This window comes from Camponotus vicinus, unplaced genomic scaffold, assembly GCF_025532165.1.
Source record: "Camponotus vicinus isolate PSW18456_S1 unplaced genomic scaffold, iyCamVici1.0 SCAF_5, whole genome shotgun sequence".
Taxonomy (NCBI): Eukaryota; Metazoa; Arthropoda; class Insecta; order Hymenoptera; family Formicidae; genus Camponotus; species Camponotus vicinus.
The window spans coordinates 13,433,354-13,457,023 of NW_028141977.1; the positions used below are offsets into that span (position 1 = coordinate 13,433,354).

General features: G+C 31.7%; 1 protein-coding gene and 1 long non-coding RNA gene across 6 annotated transcripts in view; one reads left to right on the forward strand and one right to left on the reverse strand.

Annotated features, from left to right (window-relative positions):
* Window positions 1–23,670, reverse strand: part of LOC145972099 (uncharacterized) — a 62,718-nt gene that overhangs the window by 30,933 nt on the left and 8,115 nt on the right. For 2 of the 3 annotated variants that reach the window (XR_014439057.1, XR_014439058.1), the window contains exon 2: window positions 20,763–20,894. The exons of the other annotated variant lie outside the window; for it this stretch is intronic. This is a non-coding gene — a long non-coding RNA (uncharacterized LOC145972099). The remainder of the gene's footprint in view (window positions 1–20,762; window positions 20,895–23,670) is intronic. 3 annotated transcript variants of the gene reach the window in all.
* Window positions 1,634–23,192, forward strand: LOC145972083 (guanylate cyclase 32E). 3 transcript variants are annotated; one of them, XM_083100342.1, is made up of 23 exons: window positions 1,634–2,299; window positions 11,834–12,039; window positions 12,512–12,625; window positions 13,687–13,809; window positions 13,889–14,087; window positions 14,660–14,737; window positions 15,107–15,351; window positions 16,109–16,254; window positions 17,081–17,219; window positions 17,615–17,711; window positions 17,935–18,146; window positions 18,438–18,623; window positions 18,735–18,839; window positions 18,969–19,040; window positions 19,741–19,906; window positions 20,212–20,422; window positions 20,499–20,633; window positions 20,773–20,885; window positions 21,032–21,183; window positions 21,338–21,436; window positions 21,550–21,694; window positions 21,848–21,946; window positions 22,048–23,192. In XM_083100342.1, exons 2-23 carry the CDS (start codon window positions 11,851–11,853, stop codon window positions 22,830–22,832), a joined length of 3,810 nt encoding a protein of 1,269 aa, XP_082956468.1. In that variant the 5' UTR covers window positions 1,634–2,299; window positions 11,834–11,850; the 3' UTR covers window positions 22,833–23,192. The 3 variants fall into 3 exon arrangements, with proteins under 3 accessions (XP_082956468.1, XP_082956467.1, XP_082956466.1); XM_083100341.1 differs by having other exon boundaries at window positions 1,634–2,294; window positions 12,512–12,709; XM_083100340.1 differs by having other exon boundaries at window positions 1,635–2,299; window positions 12,512–12,709.

Below are 23,670 nucleotides of genomic sequence, written 5' to 3' on the forward strand. Positions count from 1 at the left end.
GCCTCATCGACGTGAAAAATGCATCGTGGCTGTTCGCAATTTTAGATTTATTTCTGAACTATTACTGAACTATTACGTGACGTAGAGTACGCAATCAAGCACGTTTGACAAAGAAGGAATACATTAACTCTTCATTTTTTAGATTATTTATTAAGAACAGGAAAAAATCTTCCTTCTGAAAACTACTGTTATGAAGAGTTTATGTGCAATGCATATTCACACGCATAAATTTTAAATTTGAGTTTAATACACATGTAATTTTATTTATTTTTCCGTTGGAAAAATTTATTAGAGAGTGAACTTTGTGACAAACTTCGAGAAACATTCAAACATTTTTCATTATTTCTAACACAAATTTAGTTCTTTAATAAACTTTTCGATTCGTTTCATTCACTTTTCAATTAATTCCTACATTATTATAAAAATTATGTATATTATTTGCAGTCCAAAGGGAAAATCAAGATTCGATTATCAAATATAAACACAGATTCAATTTCATTTATTCAGTTATTATATAGAAGAAAGGTACGCATAAATATCGAAATATTATACCGCAATTCAATTTCTCTTTTTATTCACTTAATAAAAAAAACAAGATTTAAGACTATTCGTTTATTCAGCTATTTATATTCCATTTCCAGCTTGTCTAAGAAAAATAATTCTTAAATCATCGCGCGCACCAATTTTCTAGTCGATGAAAATACTGCTGAGTGGTCTTTGTTTGAGTGAATTTTTCGGTTATTACATTCTACGCGACGTTTTATATGCGTTCGTAGTTTTCTATCGTCGTTTTTTCAATATGAAATATGGAGGGTGCCATTTGAGCCGGAGAGTGCGACAGTGTTAGGTTCGTGTCAGCATGGGGTGGCTTTCTTATGATTGGCTGCTACGGAGATGTCATGTTATACTTTATTTCCGGACGATTCTTTCGTTCTCTGATTTTGTTCCCGCGTATATTCGTCTGTATTTCGGTAGCAAAAATGAGCTGACTTTGCCGAGAAAGTTTCTTATATCGCTACGGAATAGCATAGTTTTATTATTTGTCGGCAAGTTTTCCGTACCAATTGTTTCCTCTTTCAAAAGTAATTTCGTTGACTTAATGAATTTTATACGTTTTCTTTATCCTGTTTATACAAAATAAATATTTAAAAATTATTTTGTGAAAAAAAAGTAATATTGCAAAATTATTATATATTGACACAGAGAAACATGCAATAATATAATTTTTTTTTTAAATATAATTATCCATACTATATAAATTTTTATTTTAAATAAATGTGTGCGATTTAATTATATACAAGTATATAATTAAAAAATATAAATACAAAGTAAATATATATATATATATATATATATATATTTGCTCTTTTTATTATTTCAAGACCTTCTTTAAAAGTTACGGTCCAATATCGTACCAGATACCTTCACGTCGCTACAATGCAGCTAAAAAGTAAGTTATCGCGGTTCACCAGGACTGCCTTATTCGCTATTTCATTCCGTTCACGAGCGAGCGTACTCCTTTACCGCAAAAAGAGCGCCGTATGTTACGAAGCAATGTTCCCGCGGGGCTCCCTTCCTAGACCGCTTGTGTTCGGTGGATCGCGCTCATGCGCCTTGGGAGCGATTTTAGAGCGTCGAAGGAACGTGAATGGAACGACGACGACGACGACGACGACGACGACGATGACGACGGCGACGATCGGGGCGACGACGACCGGGGCAACGACGACCGGGGCGACGACGACCGGGGCGACGACATACGGGGCGACGGTGTGAGGGAAAGAGGACCGATCTGAGAGAGGACTCAGTCTGGCCGCGCGCGCCACCGATCACTGTCGACTGTTGTTCTCACGTCGACAGCGGACTCCCGAATTTTGCGAATCAATCGCACACCGTGGACTTTGCTTTGCAGCTCCATCCGAGACACCCCGTGCATTTCATCGCACTGAGATAACTTTTTTTATATAAACCAACCAACTCTTTACTTCCTTAATCGATCCTTGGATTCAGGAGAAAAAATTAAACGACTTAGAATAGTGACTTAAAACACGGCAAACTTGAAATTGCAAGGTGCTGGTTAAAAATAAGCGCGATAAAAGAATTCTCTCTCTGTAAATCTCTTTGTCGTGTTCCAACCACCTGCTCATCTGCCATCTTTAAAAGTACGAAGCAAATGAGGCGGAGAACGTGCTACAGAGAAATGAGGCGCGAATAATCCCAAAGCAAGGACATCTCGTTGAAGCTTCCGTCAACTCGCGAATCTGACAACTTGCAAATTGCGGATACGACGAAAGGTGAGGTAAGTAAGATACATTTATTAAATAGTCACAAATATTATCGTGTAAATAATTAGACAACAAAAATTAACTAGATTATGAAACGTTACATAAATTTATTTTTATATCCAGGAAATAATAATGGTCTTCCCTATCTATCGTAAATGTAAATTTTTTTGAAGTTTTTATTTTTCTATGTCAGACTGCAAATTAGGATGTTGGATTGTCTTTGAAAATCTTTAATCTTAGAGATGTATTTGAAGAAAACAGATTTATCGATTTTGCTCAAATAAGGTAAAACGCAAGCATTTATTTAAATTTGAAATATACTTTATGTCTAGGACGTTAAAATAGTTTAAAAACGGAAACTCTCGCGAGAACCATCATGGGGTCCGATGAAAAATAGATAAAAACCTGGCGCGTGTGAAGTATAATGATTGGTCCAACGAACGATGCCAAGAAAGAGATCGCACGCGACACGCGAGAATAAACTAATAAGTTGCAAGCTATTCGGAATCCTCGGGAGTAAATGACTTCTCTAACAAAAGTGCTACCTCGTGCCAATGAAAAGCCAAATCGATAAATCATGATGCCAAGCTTTCGCGTGTTAAGCAGATCATGATAGTAGATTGCGTTTACGTGTTGCAAAATAAAATAACAAATCCAGAATTTATAGAATAGTTATAACGTCTAAAGTTTATGTGTAAAACATTAATACCAGCAGACAAAAATTTCAGGCAATAAATGTTATCTACAAAAATATATTCTTTTTTAATTTGGTCACGCAAAGTTTTTAAATTAATTAAAGAGTTAATATTTTATCAAACGACACTTTTCAAGTAATTGCGACAACTTTGCCGATATGAAAATTGTGTCTAAGTAACTTATTCAAAATAAATTATTTTAAAATTCACAGAGAGAGAGAGAGAGAGAGAGAGAGAGAGAGAGAGAGAGAGAGAGAGAGGGAGGGATTGTTTCCTATTCGCAAATATTAGATTTGCAAACGTTATACGTGAGAGAGATCATATTCAAATTTGAATTTCATTTGCGGCTGTTCCGAATCTATCGCCGGATTAATATATTCCATGTTGAGAAGCGCGAGGGATGCCACGAATTCTCATGAAATGCACGTCTCGCCACTGAAGATTACGGATCTACCGCCGGCGGGGAATCTAGATTGGGTGAAAACCGAGCTCGAACATTCAACCCGCCCGTTAAAAGCAAGTTAGAGGAACACGAGAACGTCGCGTAATATGGACTAATTAGTGGAAAATTGCGATTATAATGCGACGAGATATTCGTGGCTCGACTAATGAATCTTGCGAGAAATAAATGAGACGAGATAAGACCGTCGGATTTTCCAAATCTTAATTGCTTTAAATTCAAGTTTTTGTATTATTTCTGTATATGCCTCTTACTAACAATTCTAGACAAATTGTTTCCTCCTATTTTTTTACAAATATCTATTATTACGGAATAATTAAATACATGTTGATTTCAGCTTCAACTTTTATCTATCTACCTATCTATCTATTAATCACTATCACTATCATTATTCCTCCTTTACATGAATGAACGTTAATTGATTATCGATAGTATCTCATGTTTGTTAGCAGTTAACAATAACATTACCATTTACAGATTATCATATCATGTCATATATTGCAATCATCACGTCATCGCTACCTTGCACGCACGATAACTGTTACACGACATAAATAAAGTACGCACTTCCGCAAACGCAACCAACTATGAACTAAACATTCATGTGTTTGCGACAAAAATTATCTATATAATTTATTCTCTAAACTATCCAGCTTGTTATAGCTAACAATGTTAACGTTACCGTTCGGTCAAAATATAAATCGACGAGGAACTAATTAAAAAATCGACATTGTGTAGAAATTGCAGGTATAGCCTGGGGAACGTATGCGACGTTGACGTAATGTGTAAAGAGGCGCGCCTAAAATTCTCTATGTAAAATATTCTATGTGACATAGATTCGAGATCACCTTTCTTAGGCGAAAGCGAATAGTGATTCACGGTGAATCACGTTCGCTATTCTCGAGGCTCATTCTTTTCTTACAATAATACAATGTCGTACAATCCGCGCGGTCGCGAGTGTCCTAGATATGAATTTTTTCTTATGGAGATCGCGCGCTTATTTTATGCAGTCATGCATAAATAGATAAATTACATAAATATATTATTATTACAAATTAATACTATACTTTCATCTCATTATTTTATATATATAAATATACACTTCTACACTTCTTTATAGCTTTCACTATTTCTTGATGTTTATGACGTAAAGAAACAAAATTGTTGTCTTGCGTAAGCTATAATCGAACATCACACATCATGTAATCTCGATAGAACTCCAAGTTCTTCTCTAAAAAAGGCGTGACAATATATCCGGATTTTATCTCGATAAATTCTGTACCATAAATCCTACGAGATTTTCAATCCCATAGAATTTTCAATCTCGTAAAATACTACGATGGAGAGGTATTCGAGAGAAAAGAAGCGTCTCACACATTTCCTTCAATGAAATTTATCAGATTCCGTTTAATGCAACGCGATAAAAGCCGGTACCTGCAACGTAATAAGGTCACATACATGCGCGCATATTTCTTTCTATTCTGCGCATTTTTCTGCAAAGGCCATAAATTTTCGTCGCGCAAACGCGTATTAAGTTCACATTGCATGAGCATACTTTGTTAAAATATATGCACTTTACAAATGCAAATCAATATTATATGATGCACTGCCTAACATTATATAAATTATGTTTCTTTATATTTTTTCGCGCATATGATTTTTTTCATTTTTACAATTATATATAATTCATGTTTCTCATTAGCACGCGAGGAACAATAAAAATACATTTTGAACATCAAAATGATAAGAGAACAAAGGAAACCATTCAAGAAGTAGTTATTATCTATAAACATTAATAGTTACATGATAGAAATATATATTATAATGAATTTTATGTCTGTTATCTTTTCATACATACATTTTCATCCAAAAAATTAAATATAATATATTTAGTAGTGCATTTATTAGTAGTACATTTATTTAGTAGTGCAAAGAAATAGTAATAAAAATATACACACATTACATTATTTATTATTTTCTCCCGCATTCTTTATATGTCACATTACATACTATTGATGATTTAATTATTTCAAAAATAAGGAAATTTCAAAGATATTTTTTTGATATTTTTATCCATTAACGAAAATTTTTGCTTTAAAAACTGTAATAAAAAAATGAAAAAATGTAATAAAGACCGCTAAATATACATACATAAAAAAATATTTATTATAAATACAGATGTTAAGTGTATAAGAATCAAAATATAAGAATCAAAATATTTGTAATGAAATCTGAAGGAATCTAATAAAATCTCTATTATAGGAATTTTCAACATAATTAATACAATATTTAATATTTTATTATAATAATTTACAAAAATCGTGTAATAAATATGAAGTGATACTAAAATCGTGTAATAAATATGAAGTGATACTAAAAAAAGTAATCGTACTTATAAGTTCATGTTAAATATAAATCTTTCGAAAAAGTACAAGCTTTAAATAAATTGTGCTATTTGCGTAAATATGCAATCGTATAAACTATTCCAAAACTATTCCAACCTCGTAACGCACGTTGATTTAGGAACAGCAGGTCTATTTGCAATCTTACGACGTGCTAATCGCGAAAGATTTATTTAGGCCAAACGGAAATGCGCGATTTGAATATCATATTTGTTGTACGTAGCTGTGAGCTGTTATTTTTCTTTGTATACTTCCTTCTTCCTATACAACTTTAATGATTTGCTACAAATTATTTATCATATAATTAGAAGTTTGAAACAAGATTAAATAATCTTTTAAATACGATAATATACAATTCTAAGTAATCTAAATATTCTATGTAATAATTCTATGTAATCTAAATATATACTAAATATATATAGTTAATTTTTTATTTATTTTATTTATGATATTTATTTTATTTATTTATTAATAATTCAACTGATATGTGCTGAATAGCTTTTTATACAAAAAAATTAACTAACATTATTAATAAATAATCAATTACATAGTCATTGCTTCACCGTTCAAAAACTGGCATGAATAAAGAAAATAATGCAAAAATATTATTTAATATTAATGCATACCTATAATGTTTATTTTTTGCTATTATCGAAATCATATTTCTATAATATGACAAGTTCTGGTATTTTGCCAGTAAAAGATCGTAAAAGATCTTCACATACCGGGTATTCTCGGCCGTTTAATCGCTCGTTTCTGCCCTAATGAGCGGTTCATTAGCTGCATCCAGTGCGGCTTTAAATCGCGGGCATAACGTTCAGATCACGTGCGCATCCACGAAGATTAACTTCGCTTGATGCGCCGCCTTCACCGAATTAATAAGATGAATGGAACCGACAATTGTTCAGCGGCGCAATAAATACGTTTTTGGTTCTTTTAATATTGTTGCGACCTCGATTTCGATCACCTCTCACGATTTCTTTTGCGCGATGAAAGAAAAAAAACCAAAAAAAGCGAGATGATATATAGACATAATTTAGACAATATTTTTATAATTGTTGTTACGACAAAAATACATAATCCATTCGATCATTCAATCATTCGTCAAATGGCCATTCGATCCAATTGTATTAATATATACTTCGTGAGAAAATTCTACATAATTATTTAAAGATAAATTGAATTATGCATATAATATCGATAATTGATTGCACCTGATATGATTATTCTAGAGAAACATTAACATTTTTGAATAATAAAATAGTAAAATATTATCAGTTAGACAAAGAGATACATATCATAAAATAATATCACTCTATCTTGTACAGTAAAAATTCAGATTTATAGAAATTTTTCGATAACTTTAATTCATAAATCGAATTTTTCAATCACATATTTATATATCATGGTTATTTATATATAATTGTACTTGATTATAACTGTCTAATAATTATGAGCTTTAACAATAATTACAGAAAATGTAAATATTTTTAACAAGTACAGCAATGATTTATTCTTTCTAGTTTACAAACGAAATTCAACTTTCTATAGGTGCCATTCTAACAAAATTTATATTATATATATGCATTAATCTTTGATATATCATTACCATGAAATGTATTCTGATGTCGATGGTTTGTCGCACTGTTACATTTCCCTCTGCTACAAGAACAGAAATTCGTAAATTTTCCAGTTGCAAAGGGGGAAAGGATTGTAAATTACGAGCGACAAGCCTGAAACGAGCGATTCGCGTAAAACGCGATCAATTGCGCCCGCAGCTCGTTTCCCATTTTTTTCCTCCCGGGCGACGTAATGCACGTCACGTCGAATAAAAAAACGCTTGCAGAGAGACTGGATTAGTCAACCGTAATTAGCGTCACGAGTTTTGCGCGCCGTTGGGCATGCTGTCAAAATGTCGGCCCGGGGGGGGGGAAGCTCGAGCGCGATCGCTAACAACTCGTTGCGTCCACGTGCGTCTCTGCTTTCGCAATAAAATGTAAATCGGAGTTAAAATTCTCTTTCTCTTTCTCTTTCTCTTTGATCACATATAGTTGTCCTCCGGGCAAATTTCTCTATCCTGTCGGCTTAATCCTGGAGCGCACTCGTTATTCGATATGTACGCTTGCTTCTGTCAACATGTATATAAATAATTTTGCATTGCAAAATATTATAAATACAAAACATTTTTATTTTCGTTACGTAAATACTGTAGAGTAAATAATGGCACGTGCAAACCATGAATTAATTTTGGATATTTCTTTTCAGAGTTGTTTCATTTTCATTACTTCATTTTGTCTGTACATATTATTAAATTTACTATCGTTTATTCGATATATCTCACGAAATAATCTGTTTATCATAAAAGGGCATCTTCATATTTTAACGAGTTTAACACACATATTGAGATATATATTTTATTAATTGTTCCGAGGAACGGATGGAAAGATATATATCAAATACGTGTTGAAATGTTCTCTACAGATTATATCTATAAATTTAATATTAATCTATACAATATAAAGTTATACATATTCGCTCTAAAAAAAAAATTAATATTAAGACAACAGGTCTATTCAATACATTGATTCTCTGTATCCGTGAATATGTCACGTTAATTGATACAAGGAATTGGATGTTGCGGCAATCGACATCGACGCATATTTGATTATTTCGTCCTCTGAGAGCAACGGTTGTAATATCTACCGACATGATACTATCCGATGATGTAGAGTTTATTTAAATGAACACGCGAGCGTACCTGCAACTATAAATCATTATAATTACATTCAATTGATTTGTCTAGTTATGCAAATAAAACACAAACAGTTTTATCTTATCTCTATTCTGAATAAAAATCAATTTATTAAAAACATGATTAATTGATCTTCATCTGTGATTGAAAATATTCCAAATAAAAGTAAGTAAAGTTCGTTAGAGGCTTTAAAATTTTATATTCCTAACGATATATTTTTATTTTTTTTATTTTATATCATTTTATATTCGTTGATTTATAATAAAAATAAATACATTTATTGAAATCTCATTTTTTAAATGCAATGCATTTTTATTTCGATCTAAATATATCGGGATGATTATAAATAAATTAAAATACACACTTTATTAAGATGATTATTTCACTAAATGTTACGAACGATATATGATCTATCCAAACGGCATCGCAATAAATGGTTATTTGATACAAAAATATTAGCCGTGACAATTTAAATCCGACAAAACTGCGTAATCGTTCTAAAATAAAACGAACGAGTAAATCCTACAAATGCATCGCTTAATCGGGTGATACAAGTAAATCTGAAAAAGTGGTACTGCGCTCCGTTAACCGCATTAATTCAGCGGCCGCGTTGCTCGTTAATTCGCCGATTGCATTGCAATCGAGTGTACGAGCTGGCCGTGCTACGTTTTGACGGGACGAGAATTGACTGTCAAAACTCGGCAGGCCGTAAGATTAAACGGCGGATCTACAGTTTGTCACCCGAAAATGTAAGCAATCGAGGTCGCAAAATACACGTTTCAAAATTTCACCAAAGACTATTACGCGATTAATATGGTTCTTTTTACAAAATACATTGAATAAAAAAGTTTAGGTCAAATATATTACCCGATATAATCCAGATTTGGGAAAAAAGTGATTCGAAAATTTGCAAGATATATTTATAATAAGTAATAATAATTTTAAAATAAAAATATATGCAGAAATTAGTTAAAACTAAGTTTTTTCTTCATTATTGTTTATATAAAACATAAGTGTAAATAAGCAATTATTATTTTATATATTAATTGATATATAATATCTATTAGTTTTCGATTATGTATTGAAAATTCAACTATCAATTTCTGATTGAATCTAATAAAATTTGCCAAAGAGCGCCGACAATTACGGCATTTTTTTTTGCTAGAAAGAAATTTACAGCTGATGGCGAACACACGTACATCCGTGAAAGCGGCGCAGCAGGTAATTTAAGAACGAACGGTCAGCTCGTCGTCGGGGTTAATTGGTTCACTGCCTTTGGACAAATGTGTAACCGCCGTGCAATACCTATATAAGCACAGCATGGCATGCACTCTCCTCACGAATTATCTTGCACCTCGCGTGACGTTTGCCCCGCATCTTGCTGCATGCTTTCCCTTTATGGCCTCCCCTTACGGCGGGGAATGATGAAAAGGGCGAAATCGGCACTGTCGAAAGTGCAATTTTCATCGAAGCCACACACATGCTCGCCAGATTCGCGACCACTTTTCCCACGATCGCATCGTCGTAAATGATTATTCACTCACGTCGCGGATTCGAGCAAGCCATGCCAAAGTTGTCAATCAACTAATGTGACTTAATGCGTTTGTTTTTTACAAACGTATTCGCGAATCGTTCAATGTCTCGGTGACTCTGTGACCTTGAAGTCTTTACGCAACACCTCGTAAAGCACTTAAACGCAGTTTGTTCAACGACCTGTCGGTTCGGACGTATTATTAAAATAGATCGCTATTAATAATGAGTCCGTCAGCACCGTCAGTGGACTTCCGAAAGCTGATCTTCTGATAGGTATCGTGTAATGTCACACCAACGATCCTTCTGAAGTAAATATGCTGGATTTTGGTGTTCGCACTCACGTGCACCATAATATGTTTACACGCCATGCTGTCACCGAGGGCGAAATATATTTTTTTCGAAGACATTTATGAGACTCCGTGACTGGCAATAAATTTTAAGTATTTTATTCTTCACGCTTTTTCTCGAAAGCAACCATGAGTCAAATATGATAATCAAGAAAAAATATGATTGTATTTATTATAACTAAAAAAAGTACACGTTTATAAAAATATACATTTTAAATAAAAATTATTAGTTTTAATTTTTTCTGGATTTTAGTGGGATAAAATGATATTTTAACAACTTTTCTATTATATGCGCGCGTCTCTACAAAAAAATTTTTTTTTAAACAAATACTATACAAATACTAAACAACTACTATACAATATCAAGAAAGAATAATTGTATATATACACATGTATATTTATTTTATTTATTTAAAAGCAAGTAATTTTGTATATTTTTCAACACGATTGATCTCACACAAAAATAACGTCACTTTGTGTTTGTGGAGGAAGTTCGAAGTATCTCAAATATACGGAGAAAATGTTGAGGAAGAGGAAGTTAGGTACACCGTGGGAGATTGATGGGGTTTATTGCGATCCCGTGGAGCTTACTGGTTTCATCCATTATCCACATTACAAGCACCCACCTGCATCTACCATCATACTCTTACCGATAAACCTAGTAGACGAAAGATAAACGCGCGACTACCGCTATAGTTGATTTTACCTTCAATACTACAAGCGATCTAGTATAAATTAATTATTGGCTCAAAGGCGAATATAAACTTAATTGTGAAAATTACGTTATCATAGACTCTGATATTACACTATTATTACATGTATCTCGTCACAAGAAGGATGTGTTATACATACTAATAATATATGCAATAATAATGTAACATCCATTCTTGTAGTCAATGTATATGCATTAAGATAAAAATTTAAGCAAAAAATTTAATTTATTTCTTTAAAATAAAATTAAAATCTCTCTCTCTCTCTCTCTCTCTCTCTATTTCTCTCTCTCTTTTTTGTCATATATTAATTTTTTATATTGATATTTTATTTTAAAATATACTATAATTAAGGTACAACAAAGTGTCGTAACAGAAATATAAGTTCTAATTGAAATCCAATCTAATTATCTCTTATTATATGATATATGTGTGATTCATTAATGAAAATTGTAATTAATCTCAATATTTATCTTATATAAAATACACATGGCTAAAATTTTTAAATAAAGAGTTTACAACATAAAAGAAAAACTCTTTTAATTTGTTAACACTATAATAAGAGAATATTTTCAAATATATATGTATTCGAATAAATTCATTTAAATCAAAAATTATGCAATATATTAGCAATATTTTTTATATAAAGGCTTCGCACAGCTGGGCATGCTACTGGCAAATGTGGAAAGGACGTGTCTGCTATTGACGGCGATCCACATTTTGCTCGATGATAAAGTCGTCGCGGAAACCTTCCTATTAGGGTACATCACCGGTTCAAAACGACGTCTAGAGGACTTGGAATATCAGCGACCAGGCTTTCGAATATCTGGAGCACTCACACTTGCCGTAGAGGAGGCGAGTAATTGTATTCCTGCTGCCCTTCCTCCCTTTTTCCGCCTCCCCATAATACTATTGTCGACCATGATTAGCACCGCGGAAGTGAATAATTAAATTTAAGAATTCTAATCAGCAGCTAACGGAAGCATGACGCTTATCCGTCAAACATCGATTATCTGTTAAACATCAATTAAGCGAAAGTAGAGTAACTTGTGATTGCGCGGAAGAATTATACATGTATAGTTTGTTTTTGAAAATTGTACAATATTATTATCATGTGATTAGAACATAATTTAAAAAATATTTTATATAAACAAAAGAAAATTTTGTGAAATGGTATATGTATGTACGCTTCGCACGATATATCATAAAAAATATTGCTATTAAAATTCCATAAAGGAGTTCCATAAACTTTATTATTTTCTAATAATTTTTGATCTCTTTATTTGGAAATATTCTTTTTAAATAAATAATTTTACTTGGAATGCAGGTAAATGCTGGTGAACTTGGTAGACGAGGTCACAATTTGGAATTTCTCGTTGCTGAAACTTATGGAGAGGAAGAAACTAGCATTTTCAGTGTAGCTGATTTATGGGTCAAAAACGTTAGCGCTTACATCGGTCCGCAAGAAACTTGCATTCACGAAGGCAGAATGGCCGCCGCATTTAACATTCCAATGATATCCTACGTAATACTTTTCTTTGCATTAATCATTTTCTCTATAATAATTATTTAAATTTTTATTTAAATTTTTACTCATACTGTACTTGTATTTCCTTAAGATATGTCGATTTAAAATCGTTTCCTCTCTATATACATAAAATTTCTTCTATTTCTTTCTAGCGTGCTGTATCGCGTAATTATAACCTGATTGCAAAAATTCCATAGAGAAAAAGAAAGAAATGTTATAGCAATTTTTGCACTTCAAATTCTTCTCAGTATGCAGTTTTTATTTGATGCAATAAAAAAGAACTTTCAGTAGAATAAAAATAGAATGAATAAATTTAATAACATATTAGAAAAATGAAATATTCTATTAAAGCTAAATCATGGAAATATTGAAAGGACATATTGAAGGAACTAACAATAAAAATAATAGATTTAATATTTGTTTTTTTTTTTAAATATAGTTGATTTTATGTTAGCATTTTTTTCTAAGATATAAATATTTTTAAAAATATTATTTTTATATCTTATTTATATATGTATACATTCTAAAATCCAATAGTCACACTTGATTAATATAATTTCATGTAAATGTATTCCTTTATAGAAAAAAATATCTATTATTATTTATGAAATAAACAGTATAGTAACATAAAATATTAGAACTTTGGTTAATATTTTAGAAACTATTTCACAGTTGCAAAAAATATAAAATATTTTCAATGGTTCTCAATGGCAAACTCCTCGCGATCGTTTTTCGATATAATTTGGTAGTTGAATATTTAAATTTACTCCGAAGAATAACAAACTATATAATGAAGTAAATTATCTTCAATAAATAAAAATGAATATTATATAATGAAATAAATTATTTTCAATAAATAAATATGAATACGCGATATTGCATTTGCCAACATTAACAATAAGACAGCATATACACATGTAAATAAAAATAAGAAAAGAGAAAATCTAATTAATGACTATTTTTGTCTTTTCTAGTTTTGCACACATCACGAGACATCGAATAAGAAAGAATTTCCTACATTCGTCAGAACGCGACCGCCTGATACGCAAATTTCAAAATCAGTTGTGTCAGTACTGATGGCATTCAACTGGACAAAAGTGAGCATACTAAAAGTTTTATCTCTTTATAATCTCTTATATATTTTTTAAAATATGATTTGTATTATTTTATCTACAGATAACGTTCATGTACATGAACAGTACCATGTTTGAGTTCAACAAAATGTCGACAATAGCGACGACAATTCTAACGTCTTTCGAAGCAGCCGGAATTAGTGTGACTTATCTTCGATCTTGGAGCGAACCTTATTATGTACATACGCACATGCAAAATCCATTCCACAAGCATGTGAGAGATACATATCGGGAGACTCGAAGTGAGTAATATTTATTTATAATAATATATAACATGTGGTTTTAAATAATAATCATTCGCTTACACGTTACTAGATTTATCAAAAAGAAATTGTAACTTCACAATTTATAACGTATCTTTCATCATCGACAATTTATTTCGAAGTATGTAGGTCAGTTTCTAACATTAATCTTTCACGCAGGCTTTCATTTCTAGATCGAAGTTCACGTCCGATGATGTATATCTTTTCCCAATCGATTTGCATGCACGATTCAAAATAGACTACCCGCATTTCGAGTCTTTAATTTATACGTGACAAGATACAGAATGAAACTTACAATTAAGAAACAACTACCCGCATACTGCAGAAGCAAGTATGCTAACTTGTGAATAGATATAACTTGTTATTCGTTTTATTAGTCACACATCTATTTGAATGTATTAAGAGAAGTCGAGTTCTAAAAATAAACATCTACGTGACTGCTTTTAGCAATCCTGATTCGATAGAAGCGGACGCGATAAACTATAAACCGGAAAGAAGTTCCGATGGCGCGATTTTCTTAGTATAAATAACATTACAAAATCGTATTACAGTTTATGTCATTCTTGGGGAATACTTTGAGCATATTGGTCTCTTGATGGCTCTGGACGAAATGAATCTCTTGAAAAAAGGTATAAATATATTTACTATAAAATAATCAGGTATATATATCGAAAAGTAATTGATTCATTAACCATAATTTTAATATCAATTTTTACATATCACGCATATGATTGTAAAATGTGTTATCATAAATCAAATACGTTTAGAAATAGACAAATTTAAAAAAAGTAACATAAAAAAGTTACATAACTGAGAAAGATACCGCATCATTTAATAATTAATACTTTTATCTCTCATTGCCGTATAAACATTAATAAAATATAAGATACTGCAAATGATATAAAAGCGTCGGGAATAATATCATTTTTCATATAGTTTTATAGAGTTTCTTGTGTTCTTTTTATCGTCTGCAAAGGATTTAGTGCATTTTATGATAGGCGAATATTGGGTCGTCGGCGTCGACATCGAGCAATACGACGAGAAGCGGCCGGACAAGTATCTTCGTGGATTATTTCAAAGGGAGATGGATCTATCAATCGTGAATGCGTATCGCAGTTACTTCAGCATCGTCGCATCTGCTCCGATTAACTTTATGAATTTCACTCGTCTGGTTAACAAATACAGACAGAAACCACCATTCAATTTTACAAACCCGTTGGCAAAAGTTGGAGGAGTAGTTCAGGTGACTATTAGAGATGAGATTAGATTAAGGAAACATGTTAAAAAATTCACCCCTTACGTAAATTTAAAGATACAGTCTTATAAGACTCGAATTTTCTTTTTATCTAAGTTTCTATTCTTTTTAAGTTTTAAAATTTATTCATTATTTTTCAATAGTACTTATAATTAGAGAAATCAAGTGAAGTTTTTTATTTTATTGAAATAGAAAAATTTAGGACTTATAAAGTTTGCCCACATAAATATTACAGTATATTTAATTTTACTTGTTTTCTCATATGTTGCAAAATATTATATTTTTATTATATTTTATGTTACTTTTATTATTTTATTATATTTATTATACTTTTATTGTTGTAAAAATTCTTATATGAAATCCTCTTAGAAATAATTCGTTAGTGAAGAGAGAAGCCATTCATATAATCGAAAGTTTAACTTATGTTAAAACATTGTACGCTAATGATGAGTTATAGTGTAGTCAAATTAAAGTGCACACTCAATTTATATAATAATAATTCACATACTATCATATATTATTCATCGGGGACCACATTATAAATAACAACCTGTTCTATATGCGGCGAATCATCCGCGATCTTTAAAATTATCACACTCGTTCGCTCTGTCATTATCGTCTTCTTTGCGACGACTCGTCAATTTATGTAATCCAGCAGCGATATCTCTCGAATGAATCGCACGAACGTACAACCGCACTCACCCCCAATTTCGAAGCGTAATCGTTATCTCATGTTATAAGGCAGATTGTGCCGGAGACAGCGTACCTGTACGACGCCGTGCACCTTTACGAGAGATCACTCCTGCAGGCACTCGACGAGAACCGGGACCCTCGGAACGGACGGGAGATGGTGTCCGCATTACATGGTGTTCATTATCGAAGCGCAATGGGGTACGTATGTGAGGAAATATATGATAAAGGCGCGAGCGCGATCGTAGCATCGTAACGTTTTACGACATGCAAATCAAGTGCCTTACGTGGAGAACGTCACCCGGTAATTTCTCTCACCCGAAAGGCCAAGCCGAAGGAGAGCCTTGTACGCGTGCGGTGTATTTTCGGCGAAGTAATTATCGTTTGCATATCGTAACGAGGTCGTCAAAGTCGGAAGCTAAGCGATTTATCATCTGAAATCGCTGCGCTAAGATTTGTGGCTCAGTGATTAAGGTAGAGTTATTATGCGTCCTTCTCTCGACGGGTGAGAACGCCCGTCGGGAAAAAGAGATTTGTCTGACGATTAAGAACGAATGTTCCGCGTCCTTATGAAGACAAAACGAAAGTGTTCGTCAAACGGGAGACGTTTCAATCCCTTCGCTAGAGTGTCAGTCTGCAACGGTATTTTGTTATTAGTAAAATACCAGAATTTCTGTCACAATGTATACATAAAGTAATATCATATTTTATTGCACAAAGAATAATACTTATATGTACTATCTTGCTTTTCGAATCAAAATTACATTCGACAGAAAAATGCCAAACAGAAATCATGTTAAACAATTTATAATCCTATAATTAATATTTTAACACGTATTTTCTAATTTAACCACTTTTCTATCTTAATCTTTTTATAAATGAATTATGCAAATTTCCTTTCCAATTAAATACTGTAAGTACGCGTACTAGAATCGCCTTGTAATTCATAGCTATTCTATCTAATGGACTGAACTGAGCCTAAGTGAGCATAACGGAATTCGCACATTATACGCATAATCAATTCTAGCTATATGGTCTACATGGATGAGAATGGAGATGCTGAGGGAAATTATACTCTGATTGCATTGGATGATCGACCTACAAGAGGTTACGGACTTTATCCGATAGGCTATTTCGTTGGAAAAGAGCAAGGCACAAATTTGCCAGTAAGGATACTATTTTTCTTGCCAACGCATTATTTTTGTTTTCAAAATAAAGAAATATTAAGAAAATAGTTGTAATACAGTATAATCCAATATAACACAGACACAAATTTGATATTATTAAACATATAAAAAAAAATATATATATATATTACACTATTATATTTTGAAAAAAAAGAATATACTTTTTTTTACTAATACTAATTTTTTGAAACAACTAACCACTTTACGATTTAAAATCAAAAAGAGAAAAATAATGCATGCATAGAATACTTGACTTCATATCTTTAAATTATAAAGCTGCATTAATAATTATATATAACTATTGTAAATATATATATCCATATAGAAATAAGGTTAATAAGAGTAAATGGAAATAATTCTCCTTTGATCTTTAGAAACTTCGCTTAACAAAGGAAATATCATGGCTTTTTGGAGATGGGGGACCACCAGTTGCAGAACCTCATTGCGGATATCACGGTGAAAAATGTAATTGTAGGTAAAATATATATAAATTTTTATATTTAATTAATTATGCTAATATGTTCCCTTTAATTAATTATTTATATATCAATATCCTTTTTTATAAAAACATATATAGTACACATATTTTGAAAAAGAAAAACAGGAATTAAATATAATATTTGAATTTTATACTTTCTCTGAAGTATGTGTATAATCTATATAAAAATTTTTTATAATAATAATGTTATTGCAGTTTACACTGGCGAAATTGTGGGAGGTATAGTCGGTGGATTGTTGCTTATTATCACAGCAGTCTCTCTGGTCCTTTATAAGAACTGGAAATATGAGCAAGCATTGGACAGCTTGCTCTGGAAAGTTAACTACAAAGACATTCAGATCAAGGAGCAGAAGAACGAAACGATTGGAGCCAACGAGACGGCTGCCAAATGCAATTCCAAGATAATTGTCTGCCTTAATATTATTGTGATATATCTAATATCGCCATTTTCATAAAAATTTTTCTTTCCGATTTGTTTCTTCATGCGATTGATTGCATAGTAATCGAAATCATTTATTCGAATTTTTTATTTCGTTTTGATAGAGACTGTAGAGTTTTAATAAATCTGCAATATATATATATATATATATATATATATATATATATATATATATATTTGTTACCAAAAATATCCAAAATACGCAATAAAATAATCTTAGATACATATTATAATTACAATATTTTTTTTCTTGTTAAAGCCACCAACAACGCAACCTATAGTGCGAACTAGCCAAGTATCGCTAAGTTCGAATCCCGATGCAGATTTCCGATATTCCATGATTTATACACAAATTGGAGTGTATAAAGGGCGTATTTTTGCTGTTAAGAAAGTCAGGAAGAAATCGATTGAGATTACACGAGAAATGAAAAAAGAATTGAAAATAGTAATGTCTATTAACCCAAAAATTTTAATTTAATTTGTAATTGCAGATAATTACGATAATTGTTATTAAGCAATTATAATTATATCTATTATTAAAACAATAACTTTTCAGATGCGCGATTTGCGACATGATAATCTCAATGCATTTATCGGTGCATGTACCGATCCACCTCATATATGCATCATCGTAGAATATTGTGCACGTGGAAGTCTTAAGGTAATTTTATAATTAACATTAATTATTATTATAAATATCGATTAAGTTATAAAAACACTATTGTATTATACTAATTTTCGTAATTTCGAATTTCCGACGAAACGTTCAGCAATAAAATATTTTTTGCAGGATATATTGGAAAATGAAAATATAAAACTCGATAACATGTTTGTTGCTTCTCTTGTGGGGGACATCATTAGAGTAAGTTTCCATCAATTTTATTTTCACCTATTTTATTAGAGCGCCTTTTATTTTTAAACTTTATCCGATATATTTTTTTTTATTAAAAAAATTACATAAAAGCCTTTTCACGCAATATCAGATTGCATGTCCGTGACATGAGAAAGCCAATTTCCAAACTTGTTTATATTGTGTCTGTTCGAAACTTCGACAGCTCTACAATAATCAATATATTTAGAAATTCTTCTTTTTTCAACTTAATTTGTTAAATTTTAATTACAATACTCTATGTTTTTATCTTATTATTTTTTCTAAAAAGACTTTTTTAAGAAGATATTTTTTGCAAGCAAATATATAGAAATATATATAAAAACAATAAAATTTGTTCGGATATTATGTAACTGAAATAATTTATTCTATATTTTTTATTTTTGTTTTTCTTTCGAAAAAATTACCTCTCTTTTCGTTAATTGTAATTTATTACAAATTTTTTATATAATATAAAAAATTTAATTGTATACATATAATAGTAATTAAGATAAGATAATGCTTTATTATTTAATAGCTTGCAACATTCTTATAATGTAGTCAATAAAATAATGTCTTCTTGCATTTCAATTTTATATCCCAGAGATTTTAACTTTTTTTATATTCAATCACGTTTTTTATATTCAATCTAAATACTATCATTCCTTTGATATGAATGAATATTATCCTGTAGGGCATGATCTATCTTCACGAGTCGATCATAAAATATCATGGCTCTTTGAGCACGTCTAACTGTTTGGTGGATTCACGATGGGTCGTAAAACTTGCGGATTTCGGTCTCCATGAGTTCAAGCGAGATGCGGAATGCGATCCTTCCGACGTCATAAAAAAATATCACGGTAAGAAAAAGAACGAGAAAGAAAAAAATAGAAAGAGAGAGAGAGAGAGAAAACGGTGAAAGAGAACGATGAGAGAAATTTTTATATTCTATATATTACACATTATAATTTTTGAACTTTTAAAATTTTCGTTTGTCGATGATATTTTGTGATCTTCTAATTTTCATTAGAATACGACTACAAATCTATTCATGTTTATCGTCATGTTTATCATCATGTTTATCGTCATGTTTATCGTATAATGATCGATATATAATTCTATATCATATAATATTAATTAATATTTTGTTATGCAATTTTCATAGCATTATTATACAAAGCCCCTGAGTTATTACGCTCTACTCGCTATCTCGAGAAGCCAAATATTCGGGATTTTCAAAGGGGTGATGTCTATTCATTTTCTATCATTCTATATGAACTGCAAGGGAGACATGGTCCATTTGGCATTACGGAATTATCAGCGGCCGAAATACTGAAGAAAATTATTGCGAGAGATTTGGGAATGCCACCATTCAGGTAAATTATTAAACTGTCAGAAAATTTATGTTTTTAATTAACAATTTTAAGCAAGCTTTTCATGAAATAATCTCAGACCTCCATTGGATCAATTGGAGAACACGTTCGATTTTGTCCGTGAATGTCTGCTGGAATGTTGGGCGGAAAATCCAGAATTGCGTCCGGACTTCAAGATGATAAGAAACAAATTGAGACCATTGCGAAAGGGCATGTCAGTCATATTTTATAATATTATATATGAAATAATATTTCGTTAATAGTTAATTCATATTAATTTGCAAAATAGAATATTTCTGACAGTTTGAATTTGGTCAGTCAAATTATAATAAACATAACTCACGTTTTTGCAGGAAAGCAAATATCTTCGACAATATGATGGCGATGATGGAAAAGTATGCGAATAATCTTGAAGCTTTGGTTGATGAACGCACTGATCAGTTGACCGAGGAGAAAAAGAAAACAGGTCAGTCATCTAAAAAAAATTAACAAAATTTAATTCTATTATTATAAAATGTACATTATATATAATGAACATTGTTTTCTCATAGATAAAAATAGATAATTGAATTATACAAACATAATTATAATAAATATCGTATTCCTTTTCAGACGCGCTGTTATACGAAATGCTACCACGTTATGTAGCCGAACAATTAAAAAAAGGCCATAAAGTGGAAGCTGAAAGCTTCGATTGCGTCACGATATATTTTAGCGACATTGTCGGTTTCACGTCCATGTCTGCGGAAAGCACGCCGTTACAAGTGAGAATTTATGTAATAATAAACATGTTACAAGTACTACAATAAATTTAATTTATAGTATTTTTCTTTTACTTAAAAAAGAGGACGACTAAATTTATAAATAGTTATACAATTTTTAATAACAAATACAATTACAATTTTTCTTTTGAAAAAGGTAGTCAACTTTTTGAACGATCTCTATACATGCTTCGATTCCACGATAGAAAATTATGATGTTTACAAAGTCGAAACAATTGGAGACGCTTACATGGTGGTAAATATTAAAAATAGTCACAGAATTATTAAAAACTCCGTGATTACGTAAATGACGAATAAATATTTGTAAAATACGTCATTTATATTACATGCGTTTGTTTCTTCACGTAGGTGAGTGGCCTACCGATAAGAAACGGTATTCAACATGCTGCTGAAATAGCAAGTATGTCATTATGTCTTTTAGAAGCTATTAAGCAGTTTACTATTCGGCACAGGCCACTTGACAAACTGCAATTACGGATAGGGATACATTCCGGTAAGCATAAAAGATATCCGTATAAAAATAATGATAAAATAATTCTAATTATATTAATAATTATAATTATATTACGATCTAATGATAATTAACAAGGACGAGAAGGTTTCTGATGTTTCAGCGATATTAATAATATAATGATTATTTCGATAGGTCCAGTATGCGCTGGTGTGGTTGGGTTGAAAATGCCAAGGTACTGTTTGTTCGGGGATACAGTGAACACAGCATCGCGTATGGAATCTACAGGATTACGTAAGTTTGGAAATTATTATTAGTTATATTTTTATAACATTAATATCTGTAATTAGCATGTTGCAAGTTTTCTATAAATCATATGTTTTTACAATTTGTAGCCCTCAAAATTCACTGCAGCAACGAAACAAAGCAACTATTGGATGAACTAGAGGGATTTAGTCTTGTCGAGCGTGGTGTGATTTCCATAAAAGGCAAGGGTGAGCGTTTTACATATTGGCTAATCGGAGAGGATCCGATTTTACGTAATAAGCGTAGCAAGGAAAGAGCGAGTAAACGAAACGATGACAGTAAAAAGATCACCACGGCCGATCCCTTGATTCCTCGAAGTTCCTTGAAAAATAAGTCTCTCGTCAGAGCCACTTTCACAAGATGCTCCAGCGAGTCGCCGAAACGTTTGCGATTCGCTAGCTCGGATCAGCTCGATCATAAGAGTTCCAGAGTGAATAGTCAACTGGAATCGATAGTCGACAACAGTCCTTGCAAGATGAAAATCTCATGCGCGTTACGATCGTCTTGCATGGAAAGCTGGAGATCCTCCAGCAACTCGTGCCCTTGCGTGGAAAAGCTCTGCGATCAGGATGTTCAGCCGCAACTGGTGGAACATGAATTACCGACATACAACTTAACTGACATTAAGAACGTGCCGTTGCTTCGAACCAACCTGATCTTCGGCAACGAGTCGTGTCTGCGAACTGGAACCAAGAACTTTCGCTTCGGCACATCTGGGATACTTCAAATTACTTGTAGATCCGCGCCCAGTAGCCCTCAACATAGCTCGACAGTGTTAAACGCCAAGAAAAGAGCGGCGCAGTCGAACGAGGAAATCGATGGATGGGACGCAATAACACCCTTGATCTATTATCCAGATAGTCGGTTGGATTGAAAGGATTATGTCCATGATCGACACGAACAAAAATCAAATGTAGTAACCGAGAAAGAAAGAGAGATAAAGAATCAATATTTAGAAAGATTAATTCGCGTAGAAATAGAAATATCTCTGTAGGAATAATGACAATCGAGAATCCTGCAAACACGACATTTTGCTGGATTTATTTATATCAATCACTTGCTAATAATGACTTTGTGTCAGTTAGTACATTTTCTAACGAGATTTCTTGTTTACATCGCATACATGTGACGTATTAAAGCGCATTACATACAAACAACACTTTTACACGCATACGCATCAATATACTATACAATATATATATATATATATATATATATATATATATATATATGTGTGTATAACAGAAACAACAATACATCAACATATAACAGTAATAAATCTCTTATGTTAGCATAGACAATCGTAAAAGGCTCGTGCTTCTTAAATAAATATCTAGTCAATGTTATTTTAAGTTCTATATTCATATTCTGTTAAACATTAAAGAAAGGAAATTGATACTTATGATAAGTATTATATGTGCGTGAATATGTTTATCTCAATAAACAAAAAAGAAGAGAAGAAAAGAGACGCAAAAGTATTATTAATATAATTTTAAACATGATTAATTTAATACGATTATTCTATTTAATAAATACTATATTTATTTTTAGAAAAAAATCTGTTCTTATGCTATGCATTGTTTTATGCTTCTTTTTAAAGTTATGTATGTCTGAAAAATGTTAAATTAACATTTTTTTCCGTGTATCACCGAAAATAAATGCTGATAAGATAAACGCTGATTAAAACCAATATTTTATTTTTAGAATACCCA